The sequence below is a fragment of the Oncorhynchus mykiss genome, chromosome 26 (genome assembly GCF_013265735.2).
Source record: "Oncorhynchus mykiss isolate Arlee chromosome 26, USDA_OmykA_1.1, whole genome shotgun sequence".
NCBI classification, from domain to species: domain Eukaryota; kingdom Metazoa; phylum Chordata; class Actinopteri; order Salmoniformes; family Salmonidae; genus Oncorhynchus; species Oncorhynchus mykiss.
The window spans coordinates 19,809,461-19,835,407 of record NC_048590.1 but is presented as its reverse complement, the minus strand read 5'-3'; the positions used below and the strand labels follow the sequence as shown (position 1 = coordinate 19,835,407).

Below are 25,947 nucleotides of genomic sequence, written 5' to 3'. Positions count from 1 at the left end.
TGATTTAGTGTTCTTGGTACAATTGGCAACAATGGCATGCTCCCAAAAGTGCAAACTCCAAATAAAAAAAAACAAAGCCAACTCAAATACTTTTTGACATATATTCACATTTTGACATGACCCAGACTTGGTATCATATTGACAGGCAGTCCTCACTTTTGATTAGAACAATTAATTTAAAGTCAGTTTTGCAGTGGCTGTCCAGTCCTAGCACTCCAGTATTGAAGGTGTGGGCAATTCAACCTAACCGGGGAAAATTCAAACTTTCTGAACGTTGCAGTAGAACCCCGTTTGGGTGATATTACTCTAACAATTGAAATACATGTCACATCAGGTGGGGCCATTCTAGCCAATGAGAGGGAAGATACATGTCAGAAGAACAACGTTTGTTTTTGCCAGGATGTCACGTGTCCTATATCAGTACACCCCTAACAACTACGAAACAAATGTTAGATTAAATAAGCCTCACGTAGCAATTAAGCAATTCCATTTATTTGTAGACCAAATTCGACACTCTCTTTGACCTCTATACTAAAACTCCTCGCTGAGTGAGCGGAAAAAACGAAACATCGCCACCTGCTGGAGAAGATAAATTTCGTGCCCAGTTATCCCTCTCGCATCGCCTCTTCCTCATATTGCCGTTCTTCAAGTACAGCTAGCATTAATTTCCCTCGTCGTGGTTCAAACTAACCTGCTGCATCGACTTCAACATCATGCATCGACTTCAACACTTGGCAAATAGATCATTGATTGCTGGTGTTTTTGACCAGTCTCCAGCCCTTGTGCGGACAAAGGCTTGGGAGACCGCATGTTTAGTGCAGTCCATACGACTCAAAACACAAGGACCGGTTGAACAGTATGGACTGAAGCGATTCAGTACAGCTGAGGCAACCGTGATTTTGAGAGAGAACGGCAAGATGCGAGAAAAGACTCTGACCATGGACACCCTCAATCCGCAGGTGAAAGCTGTGGAGTACGCTGTGAGAGGACCCATTGTCACGAAGGCTGGGGACATCGAGAGAGGCTTGCAGCAGGTGAAAACACATTGCCCACCACTTTAGCTACATAGCGAGGTGGGGGATCAATGGGTGAGCTTGCTAGCTCATGCTAACCAGCATTTACCGGCAACTAGCTATTTACGTATCCGTAACGTTGGCACATCCTCCACAGCATATTAGCTAGCTAGCTAGTCATGGATATGTGCTCTCATGCTTTATACTATCAACTAAAATAGCGTATGACAGTTGGGGAAACGGGCAAGTAACGTTAGCTTAGTAGCTAGTTTATCTCGAAGGACAGGTGTAGCGTCTTGGCTCAGTGCTGATACAATGTTGCATCATCATCCTCCAGTCGCGATGCATTCCATCCCGTTGAAACGTCAGGTGTGCGATAAGGAACCAGTCCTGACTCGTGATTTCCTCAGCCATGGTGGTCCCTCGTGGACGTGGCAGTGATGAGCTTTGACAGAGGGGACCAACAGATAGTGAATTTCTAAATCTACCGTCTGGGATTTTTTCTTAGTTTGATTCTGGCAACGGAACCTCAAGTCTGAATGTTGACTACAATTACATTTGAAGTCGCTCTTTCTGTTGTCTGCGTGGTTGGTCCATTTGCAGGTAGGACTTTCGGACGATCCACAGGAAATAATTATTAACAACGTTTCATAGCACTGGTAGTGTGTTCACATGCCTTGCCGAACATGTAGGGTGCGCATGTTTACATGGTTTTACGGCTGCTCCAGGTGACATAATTCTGAACGCAACTCAAGTGCTTTGAACAGTTGGTCTAATAATACGTTCCTGTGGATATATTGGCTGAAACTCCTTCTCGCAAAATAACCAACCACACAGACAACCAGTAGGGTAAACATGTAATTATATTCAAAAATGTTTGACCTGGGAGGACCATTTCCAGGATCAAACACTCAACAACAACAACAACACAAAAAGCTCTGACGAAGGCCTTGAGGCCGATACATAAAGATCAAAAAGTACAGTGATACTAGAAAGAGCAGCGGGCGTGGCTTCTATTTTCTCTCATGTTATTCAATTGTTACCATGCACCTGCACCAAATATAGCTCAACTCTGCAAGTACTTACATTATTTTTTTTTTTTAAATCGCAATCAAACACTGAAGAATCCCAGAAGGCAAAATCTGATTCCCAGGCAATGATGAGCTTAACTAGTGAAAGCTCAACCAAAGATACTGAACTAACCCTTCAATCAGTGGCTCAACTGCTACTCATGTACACATTGTGCTGTTTAGCGATGCCTTTATATTAATATCAGGGCAGAACTTGTGATCCAGACTGTTGTGTGGGGAAGTCGAGGCAAGTTTACTATCATGATGGAGATGAGCAACAGCACAGAGATCCTTTTATTTACATGTAATTCTATGAACGACAAGATCAGTGTACCGGAATTCATTCATTCAGACTAATGCTGTGACTGACCTATAGCCCACACTCCACTTGAACAAAAGTCACCTTCAGATATCTATTCACACTACTCTTCTTTCACTTTAGTCTTGCACTCACTTGTTTCTCTGTCACGTTGGATAAGTTGATTGATGTGTGCCTCGGGCACTGGCAGTTCAACTAATAATAGCCCTGAAACAGGTGCCTTCCTTGGGGTCGGTAGGAGCACGTGATCCTCGTACCACCCTCACAGATACAAGACCACACTAGGGTTGGTCGCTTTGTCATGTCCCCTGCATACTCTTGTCCAAAATATGATTTAGATGTTGGGCCACCACAAGGACATTAACATGAAATGGTAGGCCTACAGCACTTGGGTTAGGCTAATACATCATGTAATGGATGGTGTCAATCAATCACAAATTTGTTTACATCCCTGTTAGTGAGCATTTAATCCATTGTCAAGATAATCCATCCACCTGACAAGAAGCTGATTTAAACAGCACGACCATTACACAGGTGCACCCTGTGCTGGGTACAATAAGGCCATTCTAAAAATGTGCAGTTTTGTCACACAACAAAGCCACAGATGTCTCAAGTTTTGAGGGAGCATGCATTTGGCATGCTGACTGCAGGAATGTTCACCAGAGCTGTTGCCAGAGAATGTAATGTTTATTTTTCTACCATAACCCGCCTCTGCCTAGTGGTTAGAGCGTTGGGCCAGTAACCGAAAGGTTGCTAGATCAAATCCCCGAGCTGACAAGGTAAAAATCTGTCGTTCTGCCCCTGAGCAAGGCACTTAACCTACTGTTCCCCGGGTGCCGAAGACCTGGATGTCGATTAAGGCAGCCCCCGCACCTCTGATTCAGAGGGGTTGGGTTAAATGCGGGAGACACATTTCAGTTGAAGGCATTCAGTTGTACAACTGACTAGGTATCCCCCTTTCCAACGTAATTTTAGAGCATTTGTCAGTACATCAAACCAGCCTCAACCGCATACCACGTGTAACCATGCCAGCCCAGGACCTCCACATCGGGTTTCTTAACCTTTAGGATCGTCTGAGATCAGCCACGGGGCTGATTGGCTGGGCCTGGCTCCCCAGTGTGTCGGCTTGGCTGCGCACCTGCCCAGTCATGTGAAATCCATAGATTAGGACATAATGAAATTATTTCAATTTTCTGATTTCCTTATATGAACTGTAACTCAGCAAAAACTTTGAAATTGTTGCATTTTATATTTTTGTTCAGTATAGTTCTTCATATATGCAGGGATATTTACAAAATTCTAATGTTCTCTCAACATGTATCTAAATGTACCTTTCTTCCCTCCAGGGTCAGAAACATCCCTTCACTGAGGTCATCAAAGCCAACATTGGAGATTCACATGCCATGGGGCAGAAGCCAATCACGTTTCTCCGTCAGGTGAGTGGCAGGGATGTGTCAGGAAAAGTGTGGTCTTGCGAAGTCATATTTATATCACCTGTCCTACCACCATAACCACAACAAGGTGAAATAGACTTCAAATAGTATTCTGGCAGGACGGCTATCTGTTTATTCCCAGTTACTAAGTCAGTCATCCTTGGCTGGGAATCAGTTTGGCCGATGAGGCTGCACATCGACACATCGTTTGTTTAGGCTACTATTGGCACTCTGAAACATTAGAGGAACGTCCTCGGCTCATGGAGAGGTTGGAAACGGGATCACCTTTATTAATACTTAATAATACAGTAATCTCTTAACAGCAGCATAAAATGTGTTATCTATCTCTATCTGGTATTTTAGAAGAAATGCCTCTAAAAACTACTTACTGTTGTATTTCACCCAGCAAATGTGTATTGGATTGGCTAACTGGGCATGGGCAGAATGTGGGGTGTTCTGGTCTCTCCTAGTGAAAGTGCACATTCCAGAGATGGGTCAAAATGATGTCCAGTCTTGTGCTCCACATTGTTATAACAATCACCTAGGGCTGGGTGATATTGAATTCATTTGAATTTATGTTTTTGCGTTATCTTCTTTAAAAAAAAAAAATATGAGCGTTAATGTCTGCTTATTCTCATGTTGTCTTTTTGGTCTCGTCTCATTTGCTCCTTCTGTGCTGTGTGCAATGACTTGTAAGCTGTGCACCTTCCAATATACACACACACACCAAGCCCCTGCCAATCACAACAACAAAGATGAGCGATCACTCCTTCCTTTCTGACAAGCGGATTCAGACAGAATTAGTCAATATAACCTTACCGTGAAATTCTTACTTAGGAGCCCTTTACCAACATTAAAGAGTTTTTTTTTTTCTCCTGCTGGCTCACCTGGGTGGGATGCTTATATAATGCTATTTACATAATATGTCAAATAAATTGGCATATTAAATTGTGAAGGTGTCTGTGTGTCTTGATGTGGTTGAAGTTAACATGGAACACCTCCTGTCTGTATGTTTAGGTGGTGGCTCTCTGCTCATTCCCAGAGCTGTTGAACAGCCCTAGTTTCCCAGAGGATGCCAAACAACGTGCCCGTCGCATCCTACAGGGCTGCGGGGGACAGAGCTTGGGTGTGTACAGTATGCCTGTCTGACTGCGCTGCACTCACATTCCTGTGTTGAAATATAGCCTAATAATATAGCTTTAAATGCTGACCCAAGTGGGAGCTTTGGCCTTCTGTGCACTGTTGATGGGTTCAGAATTGTCACACTGACAAATAACAGGATGCTAGGTTAAGTTCTAATGATGCTGTGGCCTGAGAAATGCAGAACCTAGCAGTGTTTTGGTTACAACAATATGCTTTTGAAACATTATTTCTGTGGCATACCGTTGCTGCAAGATATGGCTAATAGTTTATTTGAAACTGCATTGTACGGTGGAGCTAGAAAGTGTATGCAAGTTGAAGTTATCTAAGCTCTCATTTATTCCCTGAAACAGAACATGAAAATACAATCCAGAGTTGATACCATATTGTGTGTGTTTCAACTCCAGGGTCGTACAGTGCCAGCCAGGGAGTGGACTGTATTCGGCAGGACGTTGCTGTCTACATAGAGCAACGGGATAAGGGCGTGCCTGCCGACTGGGACAATATTTACCTAACCACCGGAGCTAGTGATGGCATTGTGGTACGTCTTTAGTTCTCAATAATCCTCTTACAAACAAAAGGGTGTTAGTTGGTATTTGTTTAATCTGAGCAGTCACTGAAAGTTCATTGGATTTATTAGGTATTTTCATGTTTTTGACAGTGAGTTATTTCTCTTATAACGAATATCGTTTTAATTCTGGATGCTTTCCTACTAGTCGTTGATGTTGTGAAACGATATTCTCATCTGACCATAGAGCATCTTGAAAATGCTGGTGTCGGGCCAGGGCCGGTCCAGGAGTGGTGTGATGATCCCCATCCCTCAGTACCCCCTGTACTCTGCAGCCATCTCTGAGTTGGAGGCCGTTCAGATCAACTACTACCTGGACGAGGACAACTGCTGGGCCCTGGATATCAACGAGCTCCACAGAGCCTACCAGGCTGCCAAGGAGCACTGTCACCCCAGAGTCATCTGCATCATCAATCCAGGCAACCCTACCGGTGGGTCTCACCAGCCAGAACAATGAGATTAGGCTTATGTAATCCATCCTTATGTAATGTGTTTGTCCAGTGTTCAACACATCTAATACCAGTATCACACACATCTAATACCAGTATCACACACATCCAAGACCAGTATCACCACATCCAATACCAGTATCCAAGACCAGTATCCACCACATCCAAGACCAGTATCCACCACATCCAAGACCAGTATCCACCACATCCAAGACCAGTATCCACCACATCCAAGACCAGTATCCACCACATCCAAGACCAGTATCCACCACATCCAAGACCAGTATCCACCACATCCAAGACCAGTATCCAAGACCAGTATCCACCACATCCAAGACCAGTATCCAAGACCAGTATCCACCACATCCAAGACCAGTATAACACACATCCAAGACTAGTATCCACCACATCCAAGACCAGTATCTAAGACCAGTATCCACCACATCCAAGACCAGTAGCCAACATATCCAAGCATGAGCATCTCACATCTATATGTTGCAAATGTTTCCCATGTCCCATAAGGCCAGTAAACATGATGATTATCTTTTAAGAGGTAGCTATGTTGATACCATTGAAACAAGCAACTAGGCCAAGGGTCATGATGTCATGTTGTGTAAGATATTATATGTGGAACCCCCTCTACTCTGCTGTGTCATGTAGGGTAGCTGATGGGTGTTTATAGACCGGATCGGTCTTCACCAGCTGACATTAGGGTAAAGGAATCTGACTCCCTCTTACATAGCTGTAACATAACTCGGTAAAGCTGTAACTTAATAGTCTGCCTGACACCTAAGTCTTCCTGACTTCAGAGTCTCCACTGTTGTAGGCAAGATGTGTTGATAATGAAGTGTTTTTTTCTTTCTTCTGATTCTCACGCAAACAGTCACATTAACAGCCACACAATCAAAGCCCAAGCCAACTTCTGTGTGAATACTGCACTAACAACGGGCTCCTGTCCACACCAGTGTGTCACAGTTCTCCCTCGCTGTGTTCCACGTGAATCGTGTCCGCCAGGCTAGTAACCGTCCGTGAGGCAATACTGTGGTCCTCTGGTTTCCAGCGGCCTCCATAGTACAGTACATTCTGTCTTTTGTAATCATGGTGTCTACATGTACAGATGGAAGGCACATGTAGAGTTGCTCATGTTCTCAATTCCAGCACCTGTGGTGACCGCTCTCCCTCCCCCTCTCTCCCCCTTCTCTCCTTTCTTTCTCTCTGGCAATATTCAGGTCAAGTGCAGAGTAGGAAGTGCATCGAGGACGTCCTCCACTTTGCATACGAGGAGAATCTGTTTGTTATGTCCGATGAGGTAATTATTTGCTACCATAGTGTATTGAACTGAATGGACACTGACTATTTCTCAACTTTTCTAGTCCTATTTTTTTTTTATATATATATATATATTTTACCTTTATTTAACTAGGCAAGTCAGTTAAGAACAAATTCTTATTTTTAATGATGGCCTAGGAACAGTGGGTTAACTTCAGGGGCAGAACGACAGCTCGGGGATTTGAACTTGCAACTTGCAACCTTCCGGTTGCTAGTCCAACGCTCTAACCACTAGGCTACCCTGCCGCCCCTATCAATTCTCTGTTGATGTAATCCTCTTGTGTGTGTGTGTCCAGGTGTATCAGGACAACGTGTACTCCCCAGACCTTCAGTTCCACTCCTTTAAGAAGGTGCTCTATGAGATGGGCCCTGAGTACTTCAACACTGTCGAGCTGGCCTCATTTCACTCCACCTCCAAAGGATACTCAGGAGAGTGAGTATTCACATCCACGGGGTCACTATTTCCCTCAAAGTACCCTTAAAACACCACGCGCTGTCTGTGCTCACTCTGAATTCTCTGTCTGACCCCCATAAGTAGTCACTGACGTACATTACACTTTCCTATGTATCCGTAACCGGCTGTCCAGCTCTTATAGCCCCCTCAGTCTCATGTGTTTGATCTACAAGAACACTATAAAATGTTAGCCGTGTTGCCTTTGCGCGACAGATCTGCTCTCTGCTTTAGCCAACTCCTCTGATTTGCCTTGTCGTGCTTGTGTAAACGTCAGACGGGTTGGCTAAAATCACAACGCGGACTACCAGGCCCACAGAGAAACGACGCCCTTTGTATGCAGACTGACTGGCTCATCAGATTGTCCTTGCCATGGTTTTGATCTAGGATAAAGTCCCGTTTGGTTCTATTGCGTGTGACTGTGTCCCCAACACTAACGCTCCCCTCTCCTCGGTCCTCCTCCCCTGCAGGTGTGGGTTCAGAGGGGGATATATGGAGGTTCTCAACCTCGACCTGGAGGTCAAGGCCCAGCTGGTGAAGCTGCTCTCTGTGAGGCTGTGTCCCCCTGTCTCTGGACAGGCTGCCATGGATGTCATCGTCAACCCTCCTCTGCCACACGAACCCTCCTACCTCCAGTTCCACAAGGTCTGTCACTCAATGTTCGGGGGGCAGGCAATGCTCTAGGTTTAATTTGTTAGTGTTCAGTTTCGATTGTCATCCAAGACCCATATCTGACCTCTGTGTTGTGTATGCGTGTTGTCTTTCAGGAGAAGAGCGCTGTGCTTGGAGCTCTGGCTGAGAAGGCCCAGGTGACCGAGCAGACCCTCAACACGGTGCCTGGGATCAAATGTAACCCTGTGCAGGGAGCCATGTACGCCTTCCCACGCATCTTCATACCCCCACGAGCTGTGGAGGAGGCCAAGGTCTGTTCACCTAACACCCATTGAGAAACCTGCTGAAATGTGATTCCACTCTACTCCCATTTGTCCATTAGTGAATTTGTCACTTCTCAGCTCACTCATAAAACTTGCGTGGTGTAGGTACTGTGCAGCTGACCACAAATTGGCATCGGTTTATAATTGTATGCCTCCACACCTGAAACTAGAAAAACAGGTTTGTAGACTTTGTCTCTCTTCTGCAGTCCCTGGGAATGTCTCCTGACATGATGTACTGTCTGAGACTGCTTGAGGAGACTGGCATCTGCCTTGTTCCAGGCAGTGGCTTCGGCCAGAGGGAAGGGACCTATCACTTCAGGTAACTGTTCAACTAGCAGAAACATTGCTGACCATCATACATTTATAGAGACATAAGAATTTAGAGAAGCCTTTCATGAAGATTGTCTGTGACGACAGTGTTTTGTTTGTCCTGATACACCAGTTGTATTCAAATCAAATTATGACAGTAGCTAGTGAGTTACATTGAAGCATTGTAACCTAACCATTACAGTGCCACATCTACCAGGCTCAAATTGTTCGGCAGTGACATCTCGCTTGCATAAGTAAACTAAAAAGATTTAACTGAGCTGGAAATTGCAAATATTACACTAGTCGGAGAGGAGCTAACTGAATAGCTGGCCTCCATTTATTCTAGCTCTATTTTTATATCTTACAGATGCTGTGTTTACTTTGCATTGATATCTTCCTTCCTGTCTGTCTTTTGCCCGCTAAGGAATCTTTCATGGACAGATTTACGTGTAGCAACATTCGTGAGATTTTTTACTTCTTGCGTAACCGAGATGACCTACTAAATTGTTTTTACATATGATTTCCCCCTAGAATGACCATTCTGCCCACGACAGAGAAGCTGAAGGTGCTCCTGGAGAAGCTCCGGGATTTCCACATCAAGTTTCTGAAGGAGTACGCGTCACTGGAGGAACCAAAGAGATGAGAGTCCAGAGGATGACACTCGGGACTCACTAGAACAGTTCAGATAGTCCCAGTTTGAGAACGTTTAACACGCGTAACAAAAACAGCGTTTACGGAGGTATCGACTAACGCTCATGTAAAGAAAGTAACCCCTTTTTTAACTATACTAGTGTAACCTATGATTGCTTGACGTTTTATCTGATTTTAGGAACAGTACTTGTGTTTTTAAGAGACATTGTGCCTTTGTCAGACGAGGTAAAAGTGTGGGGAGAAACGATGCCGTCTGTACAGAGATGTTAAAGGGGCAATCTGCAGTTGCCACAAACATCTTAGGGCTTATAAATGAAATTGTAAATCGATGTACCCATTTGATTCTTGAAGAATACAACTTGGGCATGCCTCATAAGCTGTCGTACCCGATCATAACCCAAAATATAAGCTTCGTAAATGTAAACAAACACTATATAGCCTTAACATGGTTAAAACTGTAATGTTGATATCATGGATGATCAGTCCTTGCATCCATAGCTCTGGCTATGAATTTGGTTACAATTCTCCAATCCCATCCCTCAGATTTTTATTGAAACTGGCAGTGAGGACGTTTTATTGTAACTACAACTGATTGCCCCTTTAACACTAAAGCAATGTACTTTGTGATGTACTCAAAGGTGCTCTATTATAGAGGAGGCACTGGGAAATGGGACACAATGTTCTGATGACATTTTCTCTAGCACTCCATTTACTTGTTTTTGTGCCCGAGAAGTTTACACTGTTTTGTATTTTCTATCTGTCTTGAGTCTTTTCTGTCTCCTTAAGAGGCATTTTGTGTGAGAGCTCGACGCAATGGGGCACTGTAAAGTGCAAATATTATCTTAGAACCAGCTGTACCTTTTTCAGTGTGCCAAATAGAACAGGGGTTGTTTATGTAGGTCATGGACTCCGGGACAATGAGTGCTGCTACATCAGCTCTTGTCCAAAACCCATTTCTAACATAACATCCTATCAGTCCAAGTCATACAGCTTTGAGCCTGCGTAGCTTCCTGTTGGGCACATGTTTACCCACACAGTACACTGATCTGAGGTGTCTGTTGCACTTGGATAGTTTTTTTTTTTTTTTTTTTTTTTTTTTTTTTTTTTTGGAGGGTGAATGTCTGTACTCTCGGGTGCCTAGTTGGAAGGAAATGCAGTTGTTTTGTGTGCTACTAATTGAAGAGTTAAGGGAAATGTAGGTTCTGGTAATTCTGTATATCGGCCTTGTCCCCATATTAGGCTATTTATTGCATAGATTGTTTACGCTTTTTACTGACGGTGGCTGTCACTCACATTTGTATCACAACTGAGAAAGGGAGTACGGTTACATCTCAGATGGTGGGTTGAATGCACTTTTGTTTTTTTGTTTGTAAAATGTTTGTGGGAAACCTTCTGCCCGTATCTATCTTTCTGCAAACTGCAGGAAATGTCATTGTGAAGTGAAACACTACAATTTAATTTTTTGTAGGTGGGAGATGAGCGCAGTGACCCACATAAGGCTGTCTAAAAGCTTCAGTTAAACCAATGAATTCAGGCAACTTTTATTCTGACACCAAAACATCTCATTTCTATTTTTGTATGCAATTTAATGCTGAATGACCTTGGCAGCCATTCAATGTATCAAACTCGACTGACCTCAAAACATGAATTGTTTTTAACCATTTGACAGCAATGAGGTGCCTTCAATGGTGACAAGCTATAATTTACATTGAGTGGCTTTTGAGAATGTCAGCAAATTGATATTTTATGAATGATTTAAAAAAAAAAAAGTATGCACATTCTGCTATATGTTTGTTTTCATTTGTTTGCCTGGTTAGTATTCATCATTCTTCATGAGCTGAAAGTTAACTGCAACTGGAAAAGGTTTTGGGTTCAACATCAATGTGCTTATAAATATCATTTGAAGTCGGAAGTTTACATACCGTAGCCAAATTTTAAACTTAGTTTCACAATTCCTGACATTTAATCCTAGTAAAAATTCCCTGTCTTAGGTCAGTTAGGATCACCACTTTATTTTAAGAATGTGAAATGTCAGAGTAATAGTAGAGGGAATGATTTCTTTCATCGCATTCCCAGTGGGTCAGAAGTTTACATACACTCAATTAGTATGCATTGCCTTTAAATTGTTAATTTTAGCCCATTCCTCCTGACAGAGCTGGTGTAACGGAGTCAGGTTTGTAGGCCTCCTTGCTCGCACACACTTTTTCAGTTCTGCCCACACATTTTCTATAGGATTGAGGTCAGGGCTTTGTGTTGGCCACTCCAATACCTTGACTTTGTTGTCCTTAAGCCATTTTGCCACAACTTTGGAAGTATGCTTGGGGTCATTGTCCATTTGGAAGACCCATTTGCGACCATGCTTTAACTTCCTGACTGATGTCTTGAGATGTTGCTTCAATATATCCACATCATTTTCTTCCACAAAATAGATGGCATCATGAGGAAGTGCACCAGTTTCTCCTGCAGCAAAGCACCCCCACAACATGATGCTGCCAACCCCCATGCTTCTCGGTTGGGATGGTGTTCTTCGGCTTGTAAGCCTCCCCCTTTTTCCTCTAAACATAACAATGGTCATTATGGCCAAACAGTTCTATTTTCAGTTTCATCGGACCAGAGGACATTTCCCCAAAAAGTATGATCTTTGTCCCCACGTGCAGTTGCAAACCGTAGTCTGGCTTTTTTATGGCGGTTTTGGAGCAGTGGTTTCTACCTTGCTGAGCAGCCTTTAAGGTTATGTCGATATAGGACCCGTTTTACTGTGGCTATAGATACTTCTGTACCGGTTTCCTCCAGCATCTTCACATGGTCCTTTGCTGTTGTTCTGGGATTGATTTTCACTTTTCGCACTGAAGTACTTTCATCTCAAGGAGACCGAACCCATCTCCTTCCGGAGTGGTATGACGGCTGTGTGGTCCCATGGTGTTTATACTTGTGTACTATTGTTTGTACAGATGAACGTGGTACCTTCAGGTATTTGGATGAACCAGACTTGTGGAGGTCTACAATTTTTGTTTCTGAGGTCTTGGCTGATTTCTTTAGATTTTCCCATGATGTCAAGCAAAGAGGCAATGAGTTTGAAGGTAGGCCTTGAAATACATCGACAGGTACACCTCCAATTGACTCAAATTAGGTCAATTAGCCTATCAGAAGCTTCAAAGCCATGACATAGTTTTCTGGAATTTTCCAAGCTGTTTAAAGACGGTAAACTTAGTGTATGTAATTTCACTGGAATTGTGATACAGTGCATTATAAGTGAAATAATCTAATCCAACAATTGTTGGAAAAATTACTTGTGTCGTGCACAAAGTAGATGTCCTAACCGACTTGCCAAAAATATAGTTTGTTAACAAGAAATGTGTGGAGTGGTTGAAAAATGAGTTTTAATGACTCCAACCTAAGTGTATGTAAACTTCCGACTTCAACTGTCGTTTCTAACTGAAATAAGGCTGTTAACCCCTGTTTTTCCTTGTTTTGGATATGCATAATTTTTTTCATAATTCCAGATTTGCATTTTTTATTTCTGTTTTGTACAATAAATACTTTTGAGATCCATTTTGAGAGATGATTAAATATAATTTGTCTGAAACGAAGGATGCATTTACACAGGCAGCCCAATACTGATATTTTTTATCTGTAAAAAGAGATTGTGATTAGTCAAAAGACCAATTAGTGGGAAAAAAGATCAGAATTGGGCTGCCTGTGTAAACGCATAAATGGTCTCTGAAGATGTATCCAGAGATTCAGTTTCATGCGATATGAATTTAATTTAATGATTGTACTTGTGGAAACTACTGAATCTAATGTTTTGCCATTTACCCAAACATCAGAAACTACAATGACACAGTTCAACAATAAACAGTCTACCATCTAATATAGGAGGACAATTCACTCTCCACCAGTCATTGAATACCTGCATGTCACACTTCCACCGAAGAGAACACCAGCTTTCCAGTACTGAGTGCTGAACTGTTGATAGATCTTAAACTTGGCTATATTTTAAATGTATATTAGATTGGTGCACAGTTTTTTCCTAGCCCAGCACTAATGGTTAGTGAGTTGAGTTATTAGTGGCCTCAGGTGGATTCTAGGGTTAATTTAAGGTTAATTGACTGGTCAGGAGCACCTGGTGTCCTTAAGGTTATAAATCAGTGTTCAGGAGATGTGGTAGCAGGGGGAAAAAAGGCACACTGATGAAACCATGGCACCAAGAAGGATAAGGAAAGTCAGCAATCAGTCAGATGGGCAAATTAGCAAGGAGATACGCCAAAAGCAAGGGGTGCTTTTTATTCAACAGTTTGAGAAAGAAGGTACTAATTTCATAGTAGGCCCATCCCTACCGTCCGTTTTCCTCAAATTAACTGAATTCACTATGTTGCCACTTTACAGCACAGGACCGTATAAATGAGATGGAGGCTAAATTGGAGCAGACTCTTGCAACAGTCGATCGGGTTTTTAAAGTGGAATTGATGAAAATGCCACCTGCGCTTCAAAAAACAGTGATAATAGATTTAATTAATGGTGTGATTTTCCAATTGTATTTTAAATATTTATTGGAATGAATGCATGCATGCGTGGTGACTTTATTTCAGTTGTTTCCCCCCCGTCCTTTCCTAGCGGATGACATTTCTGCAGGTGAAGTCACCATCGCCATAAAGGTAGGACTAAACATGGATTATCAGACCGGCTGTAAATGGGTTAATGCTGCTTCCTAGTGGTGTACTGTGGAAATGTGAGCAGCTAACTTTTTAAATTTTATTTCCAGACCGAATCACCCGAGATTCACCAGCCTCTCACTAGGAAGCTTAGTAAAGGTAATGGTTTATTTCCTCTAGTTAAAAAGGATATGAACTTGTCGTTAATTATAAATTTTTCTTATTTCTGTAGTGAAAGTGAGTGAAGGTGCATCGGCTCATAAAAGGAAGGCTACAACAGAACCATCAAAGGTAGCTAGCAATTCAAAGGGCTTTATTGGCATGGGAAACATGTTTTACATTTCCAAAGCACGAAATGGATAAACGATTAAAGATGCAGTAAACATTACTCAAGTTTCAAAGGAATACATTTCAGATGTCATATGGCTATGTAGTGTTATAATGATGTGCAAATAAAGTACAAAAAAGAAAATAAACATGGGTTGCATTTAGAATGCTGTGTTCTTCACTGGTTGACCTTTTCTTGTGGCAACCGGTCACACATCTTGCTGCTGTGATGGCAAACTGGTATTTCACCCAATAGCTAGGGGAGTTTATCAGAACTTGATTGGTTTGAGTTATTTGAGGGACTGTAATGAGGGAAATGTCTATGGTCATATATTTGGTAGGAGGTTAGGAGGTGCAGCTCAGTTTCCACCTCGTGTTGTGGGCAGTGTGCACATAAGCAAACCTGGCTCTCAAGAGAAGACAGGCTATGGCGGCCTCTCAATAGCAAGACTGCTCACTGAGTCGATACATGGTCAAAGCTTTCCTTAAGTTTGGGTCAGTCAGTGGCCTGGTATTCCACCACTGTAGTTAGTTTAGGTCCAACTAGCATTCTAGTTTGTGCTGTTTTTTTGTTAGTATTTCCAATGTTAAGTAATTATTTTGTTTTCTCATGATTTGTGTGGCTGAAGTGGTCTTGGGGCTCTGTGGGGGGTCTGTTTTGTGAACAGAGCCCCTGGACCAGCATGCTTAGGGGACTCTTCAGGTCAATCACTGTCGGTGATGGCTTTATGGAAGGTTTGTTACTTCCTTTAAGGTAGTTGTAGAATTTAACGGTGCTTTTCTGTATTTTGATAATTAGCGACCTAATTCGGCATGTGTTATTTGGTGTCTTACGTTTGTATGTGTTTTTTTGCAGAATTCTGCATGCGGACTCAATTTGGTGTGCTGTATTTTGTGAATTTGTTGGTGAGCGGATCCCAGACCTCACAGCTATGATGGGCAATTGGTTCTAACTGAATGAAATATTATTTCTGCCCAATTCTAATTGGGATGGTAATTTTATGTTCTGTTTGATTGCGTGGAAAGCCCTTCCTGCCTTGTCTCGGATCGTTCACGGCGTTAGGCAGAGCTAGGTATAGTTTAGTTTGACTTTATTTGCGTGTCATTAGGCTGTGTGAAAAGGTAAACTGGGCATTTCCACTTAGAAAAAATTGACTAAATTGTGTATTTTTGTTCACAGGGTTCCAAGAAAGCCAGGTCACTTGCCAATAGCTCCAGCACTGGAAGCCTACGGTAACTCCCTATATTAATCATTCCTGGCGAGCAACTGGTGGTTGCTAGTTGTTCCAGTCCACCACTCAAACACCCGATTTGAACTAATTCAGTCGTGTTCGCTGAAACAACGTCTTCTGGTTGATTCTGCTCATTTGTTCTTGCAGGTGTGCCACACCCACAAACACAAAAAGAACCAAAACTCGTCTTGCCAAAATCAGTGATCAGTCTCCACTGACTGGAACGAAACCCAGGTTTGTCTTCACTTATCAAAATCCCTTATGGAAAAAAAGATTGCAGTCAGTCTAGTATAACTGCAGTTTATCTGCAATTACTGGGTCCAAAATACCAGTTGTCGACTGCAGTTTACAAACTCATCTTTTTAAGGTATGCTTGAGTTAATCAAACTAATTCTGTCCTAAATTCTCCATGTTTCTAGATCTGTTTTGCGCTCAGCCAGTGACGACTACCTGTATTGCTCCCTGCCTGGATTGTCTCCACATGTAATGATCTCTACATCCCATGGAGAGGTAACGTTTCATATTGAGGTTGTTGGGCTTTAAGTTAGGTCGAGCAGTCTAAACCAGTCTCTCATTTTCTCCCAAGACATTGTGCCTCTCGGATGATACTGTTGAAGATGTCGACATCGGGTTACTGGATGACATGGCTGTCCTCCAGATGCAGAAGTTGATGGTAAAATGTGTTCTGTTCATTTAATCTTGAAATGAATCATTTATCACCTGCAATTAATTCTCACTGATCTTTCTCAATTAGAAACTGATGGACTACCTTTTCAACAAAGTCAAAGCGAATCAGCCTCTGAGTGTGCAATGATACCAACACAGCTAATATTGAGCCACTAATGCCACCTATGCATGTTTTACTTATTATAAATAAAGATTTGTATATTCGTCTTGACTGGCTGGTGAGCAATATTTAGCCCCACGAAGTTGGTTGTGAGCATCCTATTGAATGTTTTGTATTGATAATGGCCAAACTGAATGATCTTGCAAGCAGTGCTCGACTTGGGCAAGAGGTCACCTAAAATGTTCTGCTTGAGCTCCTATTCCTCTCAGGTAATTTTCTATAGGGTATTGTGGCACTCCTGCACCGGCACTAATAAGTCTAGCACTACTTACAAATACATACAGCCCAACTTATTGTGCCTGAATTTCAGTTTATGGTAACATCTGCTGGGTGATAATAATTAACTGACCACTCATTTTCTGACCCTAAAAGGACAAATGCTAATACAATTTACGACTTGCTAATCATACGCTGAAGCAGTCCCACTATGACACCGAATTAGATTTTGTGTACGCAGGGGAGAAATCTAATAGAACCGGACAGTTTTGGGTTACTAGAGAAACTGACTTGATCTGATGTTGCAAGCTACAGTGGGGCAAAAAAGTATTGTCAGCCACCAATTGTGCAAGTTCTCCCACTTAAAAAGATGAGAGGCCTGTAATTTTCATAGGTAGACTTCAACTACGACAGACAAAATGAGAAAATCCAGAAAGTCACATTGTAGGAATTTTAAAGAATTTATATGCAAATTAAGGTGGAAAATAAGTATTTGGTCACCTACAAACAAGCAAGATTTCTGGCTCTCACAGACCTGTAACTTTAAGAGGCTCCTCCACTCGTTACCTGTATTAATGGCACCTGTTTGAACTTGTTATCAGTATAAAAGACACCTGTCCACAACCTCAAACAGTCACACTCCAAACTCTACTATGGCCAAGACCAAAGAGCTGTCAAAGGACACCAGAAACAAAATTGTAGACCTGCACCAGGCTGGGAAGACTGAATCTCCACTAGGTAAGCAGCTTGGTTTGAAGAAATCAACTGTGGGAGCAATTATTAGGAAATGGAAGACAACTGATAATCTCCCTCGATCTGGGACTACAAGCAAGATCTCACCCGTGGGGTCAAAATGATCATAAGAACGGTGAGCAAAAATCCCAGAACAACACAGGGGGACCTAGTGAATGGCCTGCAGAGAGCTGGGACCAAAGTAACAAAGCCCACCATCAGTAACACACTACGCCGCCAGGGACTCAAATCCTGCTGTGCCAGACGTGTCCCACTACATGTCCAGGCCCGTCTGAAGTTTGCATTTGGATGATCCAGAAGAAGATTGGGAGAATGTCATATGGTTAGATGAAACGAAAATAGAACTCGTCGTGTTTGGAGGACAAAGAATGCTGAGTTGCATCCAAAGAACACCATACCTACTGTGAAGCATGGGGGTGGAAACATCACGCTTTGGGGCTGTTTTTCTGCAAAGGGACCAGGACGACTGATCCGTGTAAAGGAAAGAATGAATGGGGCCATGTATCGTGAGATTTTGAGTGAAAACCTTCCATCAGCAAGGGCATTGAAGATGAAACGTGGCTGGGTCTTTCAGCATGACTATGATCCCAAACACACCGCCCGGGCAACGAAGGAGTGGCTTCGTAAGAAGCATTTCAAGGTCCTGGAGTGGCCTAGCCAGTCTTCAGATCTCAACCCGATAGAAAATCTTTGGATCGAGTTGAAAGTCCGTGTTGCCCAGCAACAGCCCCAAAACATCACTGCTCTAGAGGAGATCTGTATGGAGGAATGGGCCAAAATACCAGCAACAGTGTGTGAAAACGTTTGACCTCTGTCATTGCCAACAAAGGGTATATAAAGTATTGAGAAACTTTTGTTATTGACCAAATACTTATTTTCCACCATAATTTGCAAATCAATTCATGAAAAATCCTATGTGATTTTCTGGATTTTTTTTCCTCATTTTGTCAGATATAGTTGAAGTGCACCTATGATGAAAATTACAGGCCTCTCATCTTAAGTGGGAGAACTTGCACAATTGGTGGCTGACTAAATACTTTTTTGCCCCACTGTATATACGCTTAACATGGGAGGGGGAGAGCATACAGTAGGCATCCATGCCCAGGGGATGTTTGGGGCCCTAGTAGTTGCCTTAGACAGTCCAAACAGTGTCACCACGAGCATGCCCAGCAGTGGTCGGAACGTTTGTTCCTTCAATGCATTCAACTGAAATTGTTACAGAAGAATGCTGTCCACGCACTATTATACATGACATTACAAAGTGACATTGGCTGTGGTGTGACAAGTGCACAGCGCTGACACTGAGCCATGGTAAGGAAGGCTCTTAATCCTTGTAGGCTCAGGGCTGCGGTCACACATCTTGTGAGGATCCAGGGAGAGACCGAAGGGTAAAATCGCACTTATGCCTGGCCCTGGAAGGCAAACTGCAGAAAACGCCTGTTCCGGTAACACAGGGATGGGAACCATTCCCTTGCGGCTAAAGTCTAGAGAACTTTTTTAAACATTAAATTCTGAACTGGACAAAAGTGTCTGTTTAGGTTGAGTAAAAGCCATCTTTAACTTCTGATCGCGCCCTTCCCCAGGAGTAGGTCAGGTGCTGCTGGGTAAATCGGCCGACAGCCATTCCGTTTCGTGGGGGATGGCGGCATCGCTGTCTGGTACTGGCAAGCACCTGTGTTGGGCTGAGTGTGTGGCAAGGTTCACACGTCATGCCTGGGATGTGGGTTCCAGTGAGTAGCCTAACTTCATTCTACGTTCGATGGCCCGCTCAGCAGGGCTGAAGAGCAGTCCGGGGACCACTAGGAGCTTTCTCAGCGTCCGTCTAGTTATCGGGTTTGGGCAAGCCACAACAAGGATGGACAGTCTAGCTCTCTGGTCATGAAAGCAAACACTTGCAGAGGTCCAGCTGGAGCATTATGTTCTGTGCTAACATGAGCACTGAAGAATTCCTGATGCGGGACGCTGTGTCGTAGGCCTGTGACAGTAGCTCATCTGTGGCCCTGCACTGAGGTCTGTGTCAGCGGGCCATGTTTTACGTTGCTCATGGCAGAGCGTCCTTGCTGCAGGAGCTGAACAGCACCTGCATAATGTATTTTTGCATGAGCCTAGCTATGACCAGAGCTGGAGCATGTTTAGACTTATTTATGCAAAACATGCACGAATGGCTGTTTGGTAAGCAACGCTAACAGTGGCAGCTGTGTGTGTGGGGGGGGGGGGCTAGAACATACCTACCGTCTGTGACAGCATGGGCAATGCCATTGAGGGTACAACTCAGGAAGCATGTTGGAAACCCTCAATGGTGCTGCCCATGCTAAAACATCATTTTGGCCACTAGAGGCCTCTATCATTCTTTATGATATATATCAACATTAATGACAAAGGACTGAGGCGGTAACTAAAATATAATTTTCCTGACTGATTTCCCAGACAAGAACAAGACAGAATCACAGACATCCAGTATTGCTGTTTGAGATTTGAAGAACGTTTATTTAACAACTTAATAAACCTTGTTTCACAGAAGTTATGCTGCTTTTAAATAGTATTTTTTCCCAGCTTCGCTCGATAGGTTGGATGTTTAATCAGTGCAGGAACCAATGCGGTCTTAACATGCACCAGGGTTGAGTACAGAAATAGGTGTTTTCCATTTGTATCACCACTGTATAAGCGCAGCTGATATAAAGCTCACCGACAATCACTTTCATATTATACACAATGTCTTATGTTTGAATTTAATATATAGAAAGGAAAACAAGTAAAAACCTACAAAAAGAAAAATCAAGTGGTAAAAATCAAGCACAGATACATACAAACCTAAAAATGCGATGTTTGTGTCCTGTGTCCTTTCAGGATCTTCCTCCCCTAACTCACACCTCACAGTCCAGAGGCTGAGGCCAAAACGGCATTTTATGGTTGGTTTAAATTAAATTGTAAATACTATGAAAAAATGCAAGTTACACACCAATCAAAGGAGAAATGACTTTTTCCCCCATCTTATCTGGTGTTGCCACAAGGAGAGTGAGGGATGCGTGTTCGGGATGGAAGATTGGGCGGGTGCAACACATACATTCTCCCCTGCGCCAGATGCTACTGGTGGGCACACTGTACTCCAGGGCCGTGGTGGCCTCCCTCGTCGTCTGAGCTGTCGTTGTAGGCCTCACGTCGTCCTCCAGACGAGCCCTGGCTGACGTCGTAGTCCTGCAGGTCCACCTCCTCCGCATCCCCAGACACGATGGGAGCCTCGGCACGTGTTGGCAGCAAGTCCTCCAGCTCCTAGGGGTTGACAGAGGGTCACAGAAAATTAGAAAAACTATGCCTAGTTAGCAAAGCCCCCTATTCAGCATACAGCTATCGTTACAAAACCCTTAAAAATAAATAAGACACTTGTGGGGTACCTTAGCTCTTAAATACCAATCTCATTAGTAATGGTGTTTAAAAGCTGAAGTAGCACAAGTGGCAGATTCACATAAGGGCTGTTTTTTAAAATGATATATAACAAAGCCCCGCTAAACATAACCAGTATGGTTTGGGTCAAAATCCTAATCTGTTAGGAATGATCAAATTGTGTCATTCAATCCCATAATAGAACAAACATTACCATAATATTCAAGCTTGTGACAGAAATGGACACGTCTTTTCATAGTCCATGACTTACATTGAGTTTATCGGGGCTGATCCAGTTGTTTTCTGGGAACTGCACATCAAATTTAATGTATAGGTCCCCCTTTTCAAATGGATTACGGTACTGTGGCATCCCTTCCCCTCGAACAACTCGGACAGAGCCTGTAAAATAAACATTGTATTAAAAGAAACATTGCTTTCACATACTGCACGGATTAATATTCACATGCTGTTGTATCATCTTCCACATGTAAAACTAGAAAAAAGATAAAATTCTTACCTGGCTCAATGACTTTGCCAGCAGCATACTTGACTACAATCTGTCTGCCGTCTAAGTGTTTCAACGTAAACTGGAATCCACAAAGTGCTTCGACAAGGCCAATCTTATGGGTCATGTGCAGGTCATGGGCCGCTCTCTTGTATGTCTGTTGGCATGAGAAAACAGGCAGAGTGTCAATATAGTAAGAGACATGGTTATAGGCCAATTTAAAATCACACTTGATAGAAATGCAACTAACCGATACTGCTGGCACATAAATAATGAACATAAGATAGCAGCAGCAGCCCCTCCCCCCCCAGGAAGCAGTGCATATACACCCTGTCAGGGTATTGTACTGGTCTGTTTTCCACATGAGAGGCTGGTGCCATTAACATGTGTCTGTTCTCCCATCTTCAGAGGAGTGAGTGAGTCTGGAGGTGACAATGGAGTGGAAATGCTAGGACTACAAGATTAGGAACTACGTGCCACTCATGACTATAATTAATACCAAGTTATGCCAGACATGCAGGGGGGCTCAGAGGGTGGGGGGGGACAGTACTGTAAACTGGATTACATTGTGTTCTCATTGGCCTAGCAGCATTGTGCTGTCACTACAATCTGCTCCCAAAGGATCCCAGTCAAGAGTGCTGGAGGACCCAACTCAGCCAGCTGGACGCTTTTGTTCATCCAGCTACTATTCAACATTCGCCACCTATACTATACTCCTCATAGACATGCGAGACATAATAGCTGAGTAATAACAAGTTTACACATCAATGTTGCAGCTTCACTAATATGTTTCCACATTGTAATATTGCCCTTAGTTTACAAGAGCCAGTCTTAAGGTGTGGGGACCATGGTGTCCAGAGCACAGCAGTTAATCTCTACCTCGTGCTCTTTCTCTTGCAGGACGAGGACAATGTCTCCTGGCTCTACCCCAGGCGCCTGGTCGGCTTCCCCTCCGAAGGTGATCTTCTGCCCATGCTTCATGCCTTTGTCGACATGGACCTCCAGGATTTTCACCTCCTTGCTAACCTTCTTGCCCTCGCACTTTTTACAGCGGTCTTTCTCATTGATGACCTCACCTGTGGGTATAACAATAGAAGTCAAAGCCTTTTTGCTAACCACTAGGCTACCTTGGGCAGCAGGTTGCTGGATCAAATCCCCGAGCTGACAAGAGGGGAAAAACATCTGTCATTCTGCCCCCGAACAAGGCAGTTAACCCACTGTTCCCCAGTAAGCCGTCATTGTAAATAAGACTTTGTCCTTAACTGAATTGCCTAGTTGAAAGGTTTTTAGTATTATTAATAATAATAATAATAATAATAATAAATAAAATATATATATATATATATATATATATGATTAAAATCATGTGTATCTGGGTACTACAAGTATAAGGGTTTCTAAACTGTACTGTTACTTACCTTCTCCATTACAATCAGTACAAACAGACTGCATCTGTTGGACCATCCCAGGAGCCAACTGTCTGATCATGATGCGCATACCACGCCCCCTGCAGGCCACACACTTCTGAACTGCGCCAGTCTTTCCACCCTGGCTGTTGAGAAGTTAACTTTTAGTCTAACACACCAACAAACCTACATGATCAACACGTATGAAGCAATAATTGACAAGCAAAAACAGCAAGATCTCAACACTGCTTCATGTGGGCTAGAGAAGTAATTGTGGGAAAATTGTTGCAGATACAAAAGGATGAAAGTGGAAACACTTACCCATTACAAGTGCCACAAAGAACATTCTTGCTCAACTGCAGTTTAGTTGTTTTTCCATTGTACAGGTCTTCCAGTGAAACTCTAAAAAACCAATGCGCATAATTGGAGAGCGTAGCAAGGTCATAGAAACCACGGGTCACTTAAACAGTCAGACAATGAATCATAATATAAAAAACATTTAATTATCACTAAAGAGATCTGTGACACCACCAATCCATAGACTAAGCTTACTTGAGTGGGTGAACCATGTCCTCTCCTCTTCGTCTACCACCATTTCGGCTGCGCCCCTGTCCGCCCATGAAGCCAAAGAGTCCACCACCGAAGATGTGTGAAAATATGTCATCCATTCCCCCACCACCACCACCTCCTTCTCGCAGTCCCTGCTCCCCATAGCGATCATAAAGCTCCTTCTTCTCTGGATTAGTCAACACTTCATACGCAAAGCTGATCTCCTTGAACTGTTTTTGAAGGAGACAGGTGTACAGTAAGTGTTATGACATTTACAGATATTTGTTAACATTCGTTTTGCATCTACTCATTAGTTTAATGAACGATTGAACACTTTCCTCACATTAGACCACATCGTATCCCTTCCCCCCAAAATGTACTTTAAGCCATTTCAATACCTTGTCGCCAGCATTTGGGTTTTTATCGGGGTGATATTCCTTTGCTAGCTTCCGGTATGACTGAAAGAAAAGGCAAGCACATGAATACAACAAGGCACTGGTTTCGATTATTTATGCTAGCTAACGTTAGCCAATGAGTTGTATAAACATTTCCACTTTTTACGTAATCCCAGTAGTGGCCATCAATTAAATAGTGACAGGAATCTGACGTTGCTTTGTACGGTAAGGTTAGTTAGCTGGCCTAAATTAGCTAGCTAGTAAATTGAATTTAAAAAATCTGCGGAAGATAGCTAACTACTATATGCACGTTGACGGGCTAGCTAGCCACTTTCTCACAATGACTAAAGTAAGCTACTGGCTAAACAGTTCAAATGTTTTTCACAACTATTAACCAACTATGAATCAAATTTTCCCCCAACAAAATCAACCCAAAATGTCCGACCTTGGAGATTTGGCCCCAAAATGCCATTACTGTGAATGAATCTGTAAACACGTGAGTTAACGTCGTAGGTTAGCCGGCTAAATAACGCAACTAGCCAGCTAACTCGTTTGGTGGCACACACTACGTTAGCGAAGAGTTAGTTAAACGTTAAAAGATCAAACTGGGGTAACCTTGATATAGTAACTTATCTATAGCAACCTGGTATGAGGCGACTCGGTTGCGTCTTTTATCTGTTATAAGCAGACAGACGCACGAGAGTTAGCTAGCTACTAGCTAGTCATTGTCTTGGTTAACAACCACCAGTCTGGAAAAACGTAAACAAAACTGCTAATCCAGTGCTATCAAACGAGTTGATACAGTAAAATGTTTAATATTTAACAATACAGTGCGTATTATGCGGACTCTAGACATGTGATAGAGCTACCAACCGCATGCTAACTTTTACAAAAAAGATACTCGAAGCCGGTGTTCGTTTTACGAGATGCCATCATTGTTGAAACTGAAAGCTAACGTAAGCGCAAAGTACAAACATCTAAAAGACTTTGCGCCAAAGACAGAGGTAGTTAGCTAAAACATTAAGGCAGAAAAATTGTAGTACAGGACACAGTTGACAAGTATTTGCTGATTGACGCTAACGTTTGTTAGCTAGAAACAGAGCTAGTTACCGTTTCTAGGCCAGACTAGCTTTTAGCCAGAATAACCTATTTCCTGTTTCTACGAACAATTCAAACTCCACAGCACCTAGATTAAATTTAACTCGATAAATCGGGAGCTACAGTCAACGTTACCTTTTTCAACTCATTTTCAGTGGCAGTGGGGGACACCCCTAGGATGTCATATAATTTAGTATCGACAACGTTCGCCATGATGAAGCTGGAGATCGGACCTTCTGCACGGGAAGCGAGAAGAGAAGGAAGAAGAGCCGGTCGAAAACGTCATACGCAACGTCAACTTTAACCTTTCTCCTGGCGTTAGAAAAAAAGAGGTGCATCTCAATTATAGGGTGACTTCCTTCTTTTCGCCTCATATATTTTATCCTCTCTATTATACATGAGCAATTGATTCAGGTATTTTACAAGGCAGCAGCTACTCTTCCTGGGGTCCAGCAACATTAAGGCAGTTTATACAATTTTAAAAACATTACAATACATTCACAGACTGTGTGCCCTCAGGCCCCTACTCCACCACAACCACATAGATACAGTACAAAATCCATGTGTATGTGTGTATGCTATTGTGTGTGTGTGTGTGTATGCATGCATTTATCTGTTTTTTAAATCAAATTTTACTGTTTGCATGAGTTACTTGATGTCGAATAGAGTTCCATGTAGTCATTGCTCTATTTAGTACTGTGCGCCTTCTGGACTTGGGGACTGTGAAGAGACCACTTGTGGCATGTCTCTAAGATGAAACTTTGACAAAATCACAACCACACACATACAAGCTCGCACATGCACTTAAAGACACACAGTATTTGCTCAGTCTTCGTATGTGCTTCAGGAGTCATTTGTCCTCTCTTGGTTGACACAGTCCACCATATCTTTACATCAAGGCCTACAGAATCACATCATT

General features: G+C 42.8%; 3 protein-coding genes across 4 annotated transcripts; 2 read left to right on the top strand and 1 right to left on the bottom strand.

Moving 5' to 3' along the window:
* Positions 1-267: 267 nt before the first annotated feature.
* On the top strand, positions 268-11,445 carry gpt2 (glutamic pyruvate transaminase (alanine aminotransferase) 2). Its single transcript, XM_021585923.2, has 11 exons — positions 268-1,034; positions 3,749-3,838; positions 4,853-4,961; positions 5,383-5,516; positions 5,731-5,974; positions 7,222-7,301; positions 7,618-7,754; positions 8,243-8,417; positions 8,540-8,695; positions 8,914-9,026; positions 9,548-11,445. The coding sequence occupies exons 1-11, from the start codon at positions 714-716 to the stop codon at positions 9,657-9,659; spliced, it is 1,671 nt and encodes a 556-aa protein (XP_021441598.2). The 5' UTR covers positions 268-713; the 3' UTR covers positions 9,660-11,445.
* Positions 11,446-13,813: 2,368 nt separating this feature from the next.
* Positions 13,814-16,776, top strand: cdca9 (cell division cycle associated 9). Of its 2 annotated transcripts, XM_021585926.2 has the most exons (10): positions 13,814-13,974; positions 14,054-14,185; positions 14,282-14,322; positions 14,430-14,478; positions 14,552-14,610; positions 15,827-15,879; positions 16,026-16,112; positions 16,298-16,388; positions 16,465-16,551; positions 16,633-16,776. In XM_021585926.2, exons 1-10 carry the CDS (start codon positions 13,866-13,868, stop codon positions 16,690-16,692), a joined length of 768 nt encoding a protein of 255 aa, XP_021441601.1. In that variant the 5' UTR covers positions 13,814-13,865; the 3' UTR covers positions 16,693-16,776. The 2 variants fall into 2 exon arrangements, with proteins under 2 accessions (XP_021441601.1, XP_021441602.1); XM_021585927.2 differs by lacking the exon at positions 14,054-14,185 and having other exon boundaries at positions 13,830-13,974.
* A 3,378-nt stretch (positions 16,777-20,154) lies between these two features.
* Positions 20,155-25,320, bottom strand: LOC110506360 (dnaJ homolog subfamily A member 2). The gene is made up of 9 exons (XM_036963416.1): positions 25,164-25,320; positions 23,934-23,993; positions 23,539-23,765; positions 23,308-23,388; positions 22,999-23,132; positions 22,460-22,656; positions 21,593-21,737; positions 21,347-21,474; positions 20,155-20,964 (listed from the first exon to the last, which is right to left on the bottom strand). Exons 1-9 carry the CDS (start codon positions 25,239-25,241, stop codon positions 20,779-20,781), a joined length of 1,236 nt encoding a protein of 411 aa, XP_036819311.1. The 5' UTR covers positions 25,242-25,320; the 3' UTR covers positions 20,155-20,778.
* Positions 25,321-25,947: the final 627 nt, after the last annotated feature.

What these genes read in the sequence shown, in the direction of transcription:
- gpt2 (XM_021585923.2), top strand. Translation starts at nt 714, where the DNA reads ATGCATCGACTTCAACACTTGGCAAATAGATCATTGATTGCTGGTGTT. An exon ending in TCGAGAGAGGCTTGCAGCAG is followed by an intron (nt 1,035 to 3,748) that starts GTGAAAACACAT and finishes TCTTCCCTCCAG; the next exon opens with GGTCAGAAACATCCCTTCAC. An exon ending in GAGCTGTGGAGGAGGCCAAG is followed by an intron (nt 8,696 to 8,913) that starts GTCTGTTCACCT and finishes TCTCTTCTGCAG; the next exon opens with TCCCTGGGAATGTCTCCTGA.
- cdca9 (XM_021585926.2), top strand. Translation starts at nt 13,866, where the DNA reads ATGGCACCAAGAAGGATAAGGAAAGTCAGCAATCAGTCAGATGGGCAA. An exon ending in TCCAGCACTGGAAGCCTACG is followed by an intron (nt 15,880 to 16,025) that starts GTAACTCCCTAT and finishes TTGTTCTTGCAG; the next exon opens with GTGTGCCACACCCACAAACA. An exon ending in CTGACTGGAACGAAACCCAG is followed by an intron (nt 16,113 to 16,297) that starts GTTTGTCTTCAC and finishes CCATGTTTCTAG; the next exon opens with ATCTGTTTTGCGCTCAGCCA.
- LOC110506360 (XM_036963416.1), bottom strand. Translation starts at nt 25,241, where the DNA reads ATGGCGAACGTTGTCGATACTAAATTATATGACATCCTAGGGGTGTCC. An exon ending in GACATGGTTCACCCACTCAA is followed by an intron (nt 23,389 to 23,538) that starts GTAAGCTTAGTC and finishes TTGGTTTTTTAG; the next exon opens with AGTTTCACTGGAAGACCTGT. An exon ending in TGGCAAAGTCATTGAGCCAG is followed by an intron (nt 21,475 to 21,592) that starts GTAAGAATTTTA and finishes TTTATTTTACAG; the next exon opens with GCTCTGTCCGAGTTGTTCGA.